The sequence below is a fragment of the Lupinus angustifolius genome, chromosome LG04 (genome assembly GCF_001865875.1).
Source record: "Lupinus angustifolius cultivar Tanjil chromosome LG04, LupAngTanjil_v1.0, whole genome shotgun sequence".
NCBI lineage: Eukaryota > Viridiplantae > Streptophyta > Magnoliopsida > Fabales > Fabaceae > Lupinus > Lupinus angustifolius.
The window spans coordinates 13,896,765-13,909,874 of NC_032012.1; the positions used below are offsets into that span (position 1 = coordinate 13,896,765).

The 13,110-nt window shown below is 32.8% G+C and overlaps 1 protein-coding gene across 2 annotated transcripts; it reads left to right on the forward strand.

The window, feature by feature from the left end:
* On the forward strand, nucleotides 295–4,965 carry LOC109345932 (protein ULTRAPETALA 1-like). Of its 2 annotated transcripts, none has more exons than XM_019585218.1 (3): nucleotides 295–897; nucleotides 2,591–2,917; nucleotides 4,666–4,965. In XM_019585218.1, the coding sequence occupies exons 1-3, from the start codon at nucleotides 683–685 to the stop codon at nucleotides 4,838–4,840; spliced, it is 717 nt and encodes a 238-aa protein (XP_019440763.1). In that variant the 5' UTR covers nucleotides 295–682; the 3' UTR covers nucleotides 4,841–4,965. The 2 variants fall into 2 exon arrangements, with proteins under 2 accessions (XP_019440763.1, XP_019440762.1); XM_019585217.1 differs by having other exon boundaries at nucleotides 303–902; nucleotides 2,593–2,917.

A 13,110-nucleotide genomic window follows, 5' to 3' on the forward strand; every position in this document is an offset into this window, starting at 1 on the left:
TAATACATATTAAATTTAAATATTTGACTTTTTTAATCAATAAGAATAAAGTTATAGATGAAGTAGATAAATAAACTCTAAGAAAGCAGATGTGGCTCATTAATTCATATCAATCATGTCAAAAATACAGAAGCCAAATCACAGATTATGCAGTAGAGAACTGAGGGGGAAAACTGAATTTCATTATTTTCTGTTAACCCAAGATCATAAAACTTGAACAATATTCACCGAAAAAAGTGGGAAATAGTGCAACTTCCTATAAAAATGAGAACAACAACAAATGAAAACCTCGACTCCTTCCATGAGAGGGACTTCCCATAAACCAAAATCCCTCACCCCAAAGCAACAACCTCTCTCTCTCATTCTCTCTCTATCTCTCTCTCTCATTCTCTCTCTATCTCTCTCTATCTACTGTCATATCATGCAAATAGCACCCTTGAAACCCATTCACCTCTCAACAACACAACATCATTAGTTTTCACTTATAGCCAGCTCATTCATTCATTTCATTCAACCCCATTTACCAAACCCTTTTCTCCCTCTCTCTCTCTCTCTTTCACTCTTCTTAATTATTCTATGCTAGATCTCTCAAAATAACACTTTTTTCGCCTAATATTACTCGACCCATGATTTAATTATCCTTCTACATATAACCTTATTGCTAAAAACAGAGTCTTTTTGAATGGACATGGAGAAAGGGTTGGAGAGAGAGAATGGGTTAGTAACATTGTTCAGTGATGAAGAACTGAGAGAGGTGAGTGGGGTGAAGCGTGTTGGTGAGTATGTTGAAATAACGTGTGGTTGTACTAGTCATAGATATGGTGATGCTGTTGGAAGGCTTAGGGTATTCTTAAATGGGTTTCTTGAAATCACTTGTGAATGCACCCCTGGTTGTCAAGAAGGTCTTTCTCTCTCTCTTGAAGTTTGTGTTTTGATGATTTATGTGCATGATGATTTGGTTTTGACTTTTATGGTGTATCATTGTAGGATTGTTATATTCTGCTATGGATTGATACTTGAGAGTTTTTGTGATTGTTGTTATGCAAGTGATCACTTTTGTTTTTATGCTTGTTATACAGTTGAACTGTATGTTGATTTGTGACAGTGAACATGCTGATTTGATACTAAACCAATGAAAATGTGGAAAGTTGATGCATGGCTTGCTTCTTGATGAATAACAACCTCCTAGTTTGTGGTGTTGAATAACCTCGCTTGATCATTATGGTTAAGATGCATTGATCTTACATTAAGTCTCTTTGAATTCATTTAACATGAGATGTGCTCCCTTTTATGGCCTATATATATATTCTCTTATGAGTTTAAAATTTATGCACTTATACTGTCAGCGTATCATACATCATTGATTTATAATACTTTTGTTTGAAAGTTAATAATAACTAACATATGAACGGTGAAGATTTGCTAACAGTGTAAAAAAACAAAAAACACTTATACCATCAGTGTATACATATTAAATCATTTTCTTACATGCATGTGTGTAATGAATGAGCTACATGTATTTGACTAGGTTATTGGAGGCATATAATCCCCATAAAGTATACTTTTTTATTTGGATACCTGAGTTATATACACCTCATGCAGGGGTTAAACATGGAACCTAAATTTTATATAGAACCTGCATGCATATGCTTTGCTATTCTATATTTGCTTCATGTATCTGTATTCTACTGTTCTACTTTCTGAAAGATGTAGGTTGAAAGGGAAATTTGTCTGTTCTGGAACAGAAGGGAATAGTACCTTTGCTGATGCCTTATAGCTTACAGGAAGTAGAAACTTTAACTTGAAAGTCTCGTTTTCCACTCTGCAACTACTAAACATTGCACTGCTTATCAATAATTTAAATATTTGCTTGAAACTGTACATGAAATACCGAAGAAAAAGGTCACCCAATGCACAAGGCTCTTATCTAGTAGGGTTTGGGCAGGGTCCATCGCAATAAAAAAAACTTTTTCCCAGTACTTGAGCCGGTGACTTTCAGGTCACAAGACAAACAATCTTACCGTTATATTAAGATCACATTTATGCATGAAATTCTGTAATAGATCATTCATAACACTAATTAACTACAACCAAGTAACTTCTAACTAACTCTTATTACATTTAATCATATTCTCTAATAAATACTGACATTAGAAAATAAATTTGTTTACAGTACTATAGTAGCATGCTATTGTGATTGGATTGGATAATCACTTGACCGATCAGCATCTAGGGAAGAGACTCTATACTTGAGGGTGTAATATAATCTAAATTTTTGTCCATCACTTCTTGATACCTGTGTAGGAACTTTGTGGCAATGAGTAAAAGTTTGTTTGGTTTCCATCTCTTATTTTTGTAATATGGTAGATAAGGTAGCAAAATGATTTTACTGTTATTGTTTTGTGACTGTTTTTATGCATTCATAAAGAAATAAATGTTTCCAATTTAATTTTTTACCATCAATGCCATGCAGTGTTAAATCAGAATGCTCTATTTATTCAGTTATAATTTGTATGCTCTTTATATAGAAACAGAATACTTTATCTAAATCATGACATTCTTATTCATAATGATGGATGATTTTGTTGTTAGACAAGTTGACTCCTGCTGCATTTGAGAAACACTCTGGAAGAGAAACAGCCAGGAAATGGAAGAATAATATATGGGTAATAGTTAATGGTGAGAAGGTTCCATTGTATAAGACAGTGCTTCTCAAATACTACAATCAACAATCAAAGAGTGCTAATGGATCTCATAGATCCCATAATGGACGGGCTTGCCACCACGACGAGTTTGTTCGCTGTACTCGGTGTAACAAGGAGCGCAGATTCCGTTTGAGGACTAAAGAGGAATGTCGTATTCACCATGATGCTTTGGCTGATGCAGATTGGAAATGTTCTGATCATCCATATGACAAGTATGTCAATCTCTTTCATATTAAAATGCCATGATGAGATAATAGTTAGAGCAGTAATTCATGCTATAAATGCTGGTTTTAATAATGCTCATGTATATAGGTTTAGTTCTTCTATTTATTCTTCATTCTTACTTTGGAATAAGTTTAGCTTTTGAATGAAATGGTTTAAAGTCACTTTCGATTTGAGGTTGCCAATTATCCTCTCTATTTTTATGTAATAATTCTTGATAATCTGTAATCTCTTACACCATGCACTACTATTGCTCAAATCATCACTCTTTCCCCATCAATTTTCTCTAATGCTGGATACTGTATATTTATTTCAAACAGCATTTGGCCAAATCCAAATGTTGAGGAATTCCTGTCAATGCTAAATACTAACCATAAATTCAGTGTTTTGACAAATCCAAATAGGTGATTATATTCCTGGTCTGTGGTTTAATTGGTTTGTACTCTTTCTAAGTACAGCAACCAAGACATTATATTATTTGATATGGTCAGCTATATAGATCAAACGATGATATAATAATTTATTATAAATCTTGTTCAATGACAAAACATTGACCTCAAAATCTTTCTTAATAGTTTTGCCTAGAAATTAGACTAAATTTCGTTCGATCTACTCTCCTTATGTAGGCTTTTACCAATCTCCTCTATATATGTCCAAACCACCTAAGGTGTGATTCTACCATCTTATCTATAATAGAAGATACTTCAAATTTTCCCTAATACACTCATTTCTAATCCTATGTTGTCTAGTATGTCGACTCATCTCTGCTAATGGAGTTTATTCTCTTGTTGACATTCTGCTCCTAACTATTTAGCCTCATATAACTTTGTAAGTCTTATAGCCGTGTTGTGAAAGTGTCTCTATCACATATGATACCTGAAGCACTTCCCACCGTCTTGTATGATTGATACATGGTATCTAAATTTAGTGACTTGTGTATATTATGATCCACAATCATTACCTCTATCGTTTGTTTTGTGCGCTTCTTGCTAAACTTACTCTATATACTCTATCTTCGACTAATACGAAAGTCATGTACTTCTAAAATTTGTTTCTACATTTCCAACTTCCCATTTAATTCCTCTCGAGTCTCCCACTAAGAAAATATCGTTCACAAAAAGCATACATTGTGATGTTGGTTCTAGGATATGCTCAGTAAGCATGGCAAAGACCAATATAGACAAGATCTCAATGTTGACCATTGGTATAGTCTCATAGCAATAGGAAAATCATATGATGCCTCCTTGTGTTCTTACACTAATCTTAACTTCATCATACATATCCTTGATTGCTCGAATGTAGGTAATTCAAACTCCTTTTTTCTTGAGAACTTTCTACAAAAACTTTTTTAGTCACCTTATCATACAGTTTTCTTATTTCATTTCTTGTTGTGTTCAACTTTTCTGCTATCTTCTATCATGGGTTTCAATCTTCTTTTGTTCATTAGGTAACCAAGAGATGACAGTATAGGCAAGAGTTCATTTACTTATAACATTCCAATGAGAAATGTATGACTGCTTTAGTTAAGGCATGGTATTTTGCCACTTTGCCTTATTTCTGAGCAGAATAAGGTTGTCTTCATTTTCAGTACTGATATGTACATTTTCTTTTCCATATCTATTGCCATTATGAAATGGCCATTGTTAATGTATATTCACCATTGCTACATTTACATGATTGGTAAGTACATTTTCTTTTCTGATGAAACCATTAACAGTAACTATGACATGCATTTCAGAATAACATGTGATGTTGATGAAGAAAGAGCAAGTCGCAGAATTTACAGGGGATGCACTCGTTCTCCAACATGCAAAGGTTGCACAACATGTGTGTGTTTTGGATGTGATATCTGTCGATTTTCAGATTGCAATTGCCAGACTTGTATTGACTTTACTAGGAATGCCAAAGCTTGAGTCCTATAAAGTCATCATATTATTCACTATCCTTCTCTACATAAGGACTTATTTACTAGTCCTTTTTCAGCATTCAATAACATTGTTAACTGGATTATTAATTTCAATTTAATGTTTAGCTCCATTTATTTCTTTCTTTAAGTTTTATCAATGTATGGATTACATATTTTGTCCCATAATGTATGTTACCAGTGAAAAAAATATGACTAAATTAAAATTTTAATAATTAAGTATTTTTGGATCAATTATAAATAACACATGAAGTGATACATTCATATGCTCACAAAGTCCCCTCAAGAAAAATCAATACTTGGAAAAATCACCCAAAAAAACCAATACTTGAAAAATAGGATTTATATATTATATTCAAAAAATTTAAAAAAGTAATTAATATTTTATTTTAAAGTAATATGAATAATAAATGTTATTTTTAGTTTCTTGACATATTAAGGCCAAATTTGTATGGTAACAAAGCCTTTTGTTTTGAATGGTTTATCCTTTTTCCTATTAAATAATGGATGTGGCTAAAGAGTAAATAACATTAGCTTATAGCTTATTTGATACATTATAGCTTATCACTTGTTTAGTCGATTATAGCATATCGACTAAAATGAAATAAAGAGAGATTGTAGCTTCCAGTGAAATTTCCTCAATAGTTTTACTTATCGAAACAAAGTAGTGACAGAATAATCAAGTGACCCATGAGAGCATAGAGGTTATCAAACAATACACAAGTGACCCTTCAGATTGCAATACTCGGAAGCATGGAGAGGCAAAGGGTTAACTCATACAACAAATTGAATGTGTACAGGATAGGGATAGGGATCATTTCACATAAAACAGTTCAATATTGAATGAAGATTATAATATGTGATAAAAATATTTTTTTGACAGCCATGATTTTATATTTATTTTTAATGATAAATTTTTTTATAAACTTTCTCTTTATATTTTAGTATTGACCTCTCCAATATTGGAGAGGAGTTGAACTGATAGACTACGTATAAAATATTATTGGTAGAGCCCACTTAAGAAAAATATATATTGATTTTTTTTTATAAGGGACAAATCATGATTCCTAGGGACTGGATGTAGCTTTAGTGTGATTTAGAGGATAAATAAGGACAAAATCTTCCTTTAATCGTACTTGCCCTGTTGAATAATTGCTTATTTGTTGGTTGCTAATACAATTTAATCTTGTTAAAACTTATTTTTGCATATAAACCTTCTAAGTTTCAGCAAATATTTGCATCAACGGATATATTATTTTAAGGACTGATAATTCAAATATCAAATGTGTTCAATCTTAGATTGATTATTAATTCAAATTTACCACTATGTCATTTAAAATCTAATTTAACCTCATATTCTTGTGTTTTCCTATGCTCACATGCATTCTCATAAACACAGTCATAGCAAATATAGCACAACCAAACATGTAGGTAGAATCAGTGATTCAAATTGCAGACTATATCATGTGATATGATATAATATTAATGTACCTACATCATATTATAATTGTGGTGTGATATAATATTATAATGATGTGGTTGCCATGCAACCACATTAGACCGCAACGTAAATACATTAATTTCAAAAATAAATTTTTAATTACAAAATAATTCACATCTCAATCTCAACTGTCTTAATCTATATCACAATAGCCATAATCTCATTCACCCACATTTCCTTATCAACTTCCATCACAACTCCAAACATTATGAAATTTGCATCACATTCTCTCGAGTTCTAGAAATTGCACTTGCAAAGAGTCATCCTCAAATAATAGAAGACGCTCCCATCTCGTCATTCATAGCCCAATTTTCCTATTTCTAATATATATCTATCTACTGTACAAAAATTCTTATGCATGAAATTATACATTCATAAACTTGGAATACATACTAACCTGACATTTGTCTAGTGTTGCAAGACATTCTCAAATAAATCAAAAGATTAATAATTCAATTTTTATGAATAATTAATACTTGTTCAAAAGAATAATCATATAAATGATTAGTTTTGTTATTTCAAAAAGAATGTAAAATCTGTACACTGACAGTGTAAAGATTTATACACATACACACTATCATTCACCATCCATTTTGAGTACTTTTTTAAAAGTCAACAATAATTAAACATCAACGATGAATGATACAATGACAATGTATAAATCTCATACATTGTCAGTGCATACTTCTTTTTATCTTCCAAAAAAACCCTCTAACACATGTTTCACATCCCGGTCTTATCCATAACTTTAGCATATTTTTCATAACGGGTAAACTCACCAAAAACAACGTTGGATAAAGAGAACTGGGCATCAGACATTACATACTCTTTATAAGACCAAAACAGCGTTGGATTTGATCATCATCAAATTTAGGTTGCATGCAATAATCATCATCCAATTTAATCAGACGTTGGACTAGGAATATAAAAACATCCAATTTGGAAGTGTATATAAGATCTAGATTCAGCTGCTTTTTACTACAAGTTTTACAACGAAATCTAGATCCATAGGATTGTTTTCGTGAGTGCTTAGAGAAAAGATCAAGGAATTATGAATATTGAATCAGATTAATTGGTCGCTTTTATGATTCCACAATTAAAGACTTACCCTTACTGAAATTGGGTAAGTTGATAACTTTTATGATTGGAGAATAAATACTATAAATGCTATATTATCTTGCTTACTAGTTCATTGATATTCATCCCAATAATTGTTCCTTTTTATTTGGGAGGAGGAGATGAAAGTTGATTCACTGGGAATTTATATTAGAGTAAAGAACTATTTTGATTTTTCAAAATTTTTACATATACCAATTTGATACTAAAAATTGAAAAAAAGCAAAATAGTTTTTAAAAATATAAAATATGGGTTAAATTTGTTGCTTTTAGTATTTTTATGACCCGTAGATTATTTTCATTCACTTTCATGATACTTAAGTACTAGTTTAAACATTTTATTTTTACAAGATCAAATTATTATACATAAAAATTGATACATAATATCAAAATGTCAAATAAATAAGCTCTTACTGTATTTGAAGTTCCCAAATAGTTTTTCAGGTTACAATTTAGTTGGAATCCAAGAGTTGTGGTGCACTGCACTAAAGGTTTGCAAGATGCAAATCATAACCAGACTCCATTTTTTTTTTATACAATTTACTTTTTTTATGCAAAAACCTGACTCCATTTGAGAACTAGTTGTGGTGCACTATTGATCTTCATTTTCTTTGGGTTGTCATGTTATGAATCTTTTTTACCCATTTTGTCAAAGCACCATATGAGGACCTATATGTTAATTTGTCCTAAGTAATTAATTGAGCTACCAAGAGACCCACTCATCAATGATAAAAATTTCTATGGTATTTGGCAATGCTGGTAAACATTCATTGAAATACTAATAAATAGACAGTGCATTTTCATTTTGAGAAACTACTATACGAAGATTAATAATCACAGTTCTATTTCGGGAAATTACTAGTAAAGTATATAGTTTCAACAAAGACCCAGCTGCATTAAGCTTAGTACGGGGTATCACTTGCTTTTGCTTTCTTTGTTTTTTAATTTCCGATGTTCCAAAAAAAAAGAAGACCCAGCTGCATAAACGATCTCAATGTTCATTGGAATTGGACTATACAATAAAGCTTCACTTGGTTGGTCGATAACCTCTCCAACCCCTTCCTCTGTGAAACATTGTTCTCCCTCGGTTAGATGATCCAGGATGGAACTGATTGGGAGGATACTGATTCCCTTGTTGAGAATTGCACTGGAAAATGGTAGGAGGTGGAATCTGCCCTAAGGGTGGCCTCACTCCAATTTCCATCACCATCCATTTTGAGTACTTTTTTAAAAGTCAACAATAATTAAACATCAACGATGAATGATACAATGACAATGTATAAATCTCATACATTGTCAGTGCATACTTCTTTTTATCTTCCAAAAAAACCCTCTAACACATGTTTCACATCCCGGTCTTATCCATAACTTTAGCATATTTTTCATAACGGGTAAACTCACCAAAAACAACGTTGGATAAAGAGAACTGGGCATCAGACATTACATACTCTTTATAAGACCAAAACAGCGTTGGATTTGATCATCATCAAATTTAGGTTGCATGCAATAATCATCATCCAATTTAATCAGACGTTGGACTAGGAATATAAAAACATCCAATTTGGAAGTGTATATAAGATCTAGATTCAGCTGCTTTTTACTACAAGTTTTACAACGAAATCTAGATCCATAGGATTGTTTTCGTGAGTGCTTAGAGAAAAGATCAAGGAATTATGAATATTGAATCAGATTAATTGGTCGCTTTTATGATTCCACAATTAAAGACTTACCCTTACTGAAATTGGGTAAGTTGATAACTTTTATGATTGGAGAATAAATACTATAAATGCTATATTATCTTGCTTACTAGTTCATTGATATTCATCCCAATAATTGTTCCTTTTTATTTGGGAGGAGGAGATGAAAGTTGATTCACTGGGAATTTATATTAGAGTAAAGAACTATTTTGATTTTTCAAAATTTTTACATATACCAATTTGATACTAAAAATTGAAAAAAAGCAAAATAGTTTTTAAAAATATAAAATATGGGTTAAATTTGTTGCTTTTAGTATTTTTATGACCCGTAGATTATTTTCATTCACTTTCATGATACTTAAGTACTAGTTTAAACATTTTATTTTTACAAGATCAAATTATTATACATAAAAATTGATACATAATATCAAAATGTCAAATAAATAAGCTCTTACTGTATTTGAAGTTCCCAAATAGTTTTTCAGGTTACAATTTAGTTGGAATCCAAGAGTTGTGGTGCACTGCACTAAAGGTTTGCAAGATGCAAATCATAACCAGACTCCATTTTTTTTTTATACAATTTACTTTTTTTATGCAAAAACCTGACTCCATTTGAGAACTAGTTGTGGTGCACTATTGATCTTCATTTTCTTTGGGTTGTCATGTTATGAATCTTTTTTACCCATTTTGTCAAAGCACCATATGAGGACCTATATGTTAATTTGTCCTAAGTAATTAATTGAGCTACCAAGAGACCCACTCATCAATGATAAAAATTTCTATGGTATTTGGCAATGCTGGTAAACATTCATTGAAATACTAATAAATAGACAGTGCATTTTCATTTTGAGAAACTACTATACGAAGATTAATAATCACAGTTCTATTTCGGGAAATTACTAGTAAAGTATATAGTTTCAACAAAGACCCAGCTGCATTAAGCTTAGTACGGGGTATCACTTGCTTTTGCTTTCTTTGTTTTTTAATTTCCGATGTTCCAAAAAAAAAGAAGACCCAGCTGCATAAACGATCTCAATGTTCATTGGAATTGGACTATACAATAAAGCTTCACTTGGTTGGTCGATAACCTCTCCAACCCCTTCCTCTGTGAAACATTGTTCTCCCTCGGTTAGATGATCCAGGATGGAACTGATTGGGAGGATACTGATTCCCTTGTTGAGAATTGCACTGGAAAATGGTAGGAGGTGGAATCTGCCCTAAGGGTGGCCTCACTCCAATTTCCAAATGGTTTTGACCCATGAATCCCTGTGCATAAATGGGTTGTCCAGGAATGAATTGTTGCTGAAATGGCATTCCTGGCCTAGGGAACTGATGAGGAGTATGGAAATTTTGTTGGAACCATAGTGCTCTATTTGCTAAGAATCCATAAGGATGCATAGCATTCTGTGGCTGTGGATTAGGAGGCATAATAGTCAGTGCTTGTGGATTGTGATGCATTGCAGGCAGTGGCTGTGGATTATGATACACTACAGGCAGTGGCTGTGGATAATGATGCACTGCAGGCAGTGATTGTGAAGGTGTTGTAGGTAGCTGAGGAGCTGCATTTGTCTGAGGAATTAGTTGAGCTGCACCATGGCCTCCTCCAGTGCCTAAATGTGGATTATGATGCACTGCAGGCAGTGGTTGTGAAGGTGCTTTAGGTAGATCAGGAGCAGTATTAGGAGGATTTAGGAGAGCGGCACCACGGTCTCGTCCAGTGTCAGAATGCAGTGAATTCCATCCACGGCCTGGCTCTGTTCCTGAGGATGGTGTACGCTCCCCACGACCTCGTCCAGCGCCTAAACATGATGAATGATGCCCACGGCCACCACCAAACATTGGTGGGGCATTTGGAGCAGGCAAGGCAAGTACTACACACCGTTTTAGTGGAACTTCTGGATTATTGTATTCAGCCTCTTTTTCATCATCTGAAAAATCTACTTCATTGAGCATCTCTTCATCATTCACACCAGATGCATCAGACCCTTTCTTGTAAAGATCCTCATGATTAGGCAAGTGCTTGGCGAATTCAGGAACATAAGAGATTGAAGTTTCTACATTGATCCCCACAGGTACTTCATTTTCAGAATTGTATCTGACACAATAATAAGGACTTTCCATTGGCCCTATGATTTCATCAATTAGTCCGAGAGGAGTTTGCCTTTCTGTCAACCATAGGACTGAACCCTCATTAAGAAGATTATGCTTCTCTGTGCTTTTCACAATCACCTTAACACTCATAATCTACAAAATAAGTTACTCAATTAAGTTGATTCCAATAGTAATAATAGCAAATAAAGATTACAATGCAAACTAAAGAAACTAAAATCTAACAATCAACAAAATTTGGACTAACATCCCTATTTTCTTGGGGTGAGGATCCTCTCCAATGGAGAGAGGTCTAATTCATTTGCTTCACATATCATATAGTTAAGGTTTATGTGATCTTACCGAAAAGATAACTCCCACTGGCACCATTTGATGGTGTGGTTCCAATGTTATATCCACATGAGGAACTAGAGAAGTAATCTGCAAAGAGTACACTCAAAAGAAAAGCCCAAAATCAAAACTACAATTGTAATATTCTAATTTTCTTCAGTCTTATAAGTGATTCACAATAATCTGCCACAAAACACAAAACTTGTAAGTGAACATCTTGGTATTGAAATCATAGTGTTCAAATCAACCAAGTTCATGTCTTTAATTGTATATGATTATTCCCATAAAAATGTATAATGGATCACAATTAACCAAAAGCTTCTGAAAGATTATCATAACAAAACTATTAGCAAATTCAGAATTTCCAATGTAACAATACCAAATTAACAAATAATAAAAAATCAATCTACTTACAACATCATTGTTGTCACAGTCACCAGCATCATCACTATAATCTTCTTCTCCATCTTCAATGCCATCAGATTCAATAATTTCTCCTTCTTCAACTTCAACTTCTTCCATCTCATCATCCCGATAGCTTAAACTCTGATTATCACGGACTACCTCATTGCTTACGTCAGCCCTATTTCCACTTTCTCCATTGATATGCAGCACCACTTTCTCAATGCTATTATCACAACATGAATTCCCCACATTTTCATATTTTTGCTCTTGTTCAGGAACAAGTTCAAGCTCCAACGTTGGTTCATGTTCAGTTACCGGTGCAAGTGCTGATACTAGTTCATGTTCCGATTCAGGTTGTGGTTCTTTGACCTCCATTGCTGGTTGTGATTGTAGTGATTCCTCTACGTCCATTGCGTTGGGATCATAATAGTAATTAAGGAATGAATCAACGAGGGCATAGTCTTGATCTTCTTCAGCATGAAGAGGGTGAGTATGAGAATCAGAAAATGATGCTGATGATGATGATGCCATTTGGTTCTTGAGGGAGATTGAGATGAAAATGAAAATGAGAGAATTTGAGAGTGAAGAGATGGAAAAGTTGAGATGGGTATAAATAATGGAGAAATAATCATGATTTCCATAGCTACAATGGGGTGTTTGGAAACAGTTGTTTCTATGTTAATTCTTTGTTGTTGTCTTTCATGCATTGAACCCTACCCAATGTTTTAAGTTGATGATGCAATGAATCATTTCAATTTATATATTTGATATGGGTAGAGGTTGTTCTTAAAGTTGTTCTTGGTAAAATAATAATATTTTTACTTTATCATTACTATGTCATTAGTCCGGAGAAAGTGAAAAGAAATGTAGATGTTAGTGAAAAAATATAGATATTATGCACCCAAATAAAAATAAAAATGATGTATGATATTGTGAGAAAAAATATATATTGTTTTTATTTCATAAAAAGTTGTAATAAATTATAAAATAATATATGTGATCTAAATAAAAATGAAATTAAGTGTCAATCCAAAAAATTAATATTTGATTTTTTTGTCATTTTGGATCCATTACTTACAGTAGACCAAGTGATGAATCATT

What these genes read in the sequence shown, in the direction of transcription:
- LOC109345932 (XM_019585217.1), top strand. Translation starts at nt 683, where the DNA reads ATGGACATGGAGAAAGGGTTGGAGAGAGAGAATGGGTTAGTAACATTG. An exon ending in CACCCCTGGTTGTCAAGAAG is followed by an intron (nt 903 to 2,592) that starts GTCTTTCTCTCT and finishes TTTTGTTGTTAG; the next exon opens with ACAAGTTGACTCCTGCTGCA. An exon ending in TCTGATCATCCATATGACAA is followed by an intron (nt 2,918 to 4,665) that starts GTATGTCAATCT and finishes CATGCATTTCAG; the next exon opens with AATAACATGTGATGTTGATG.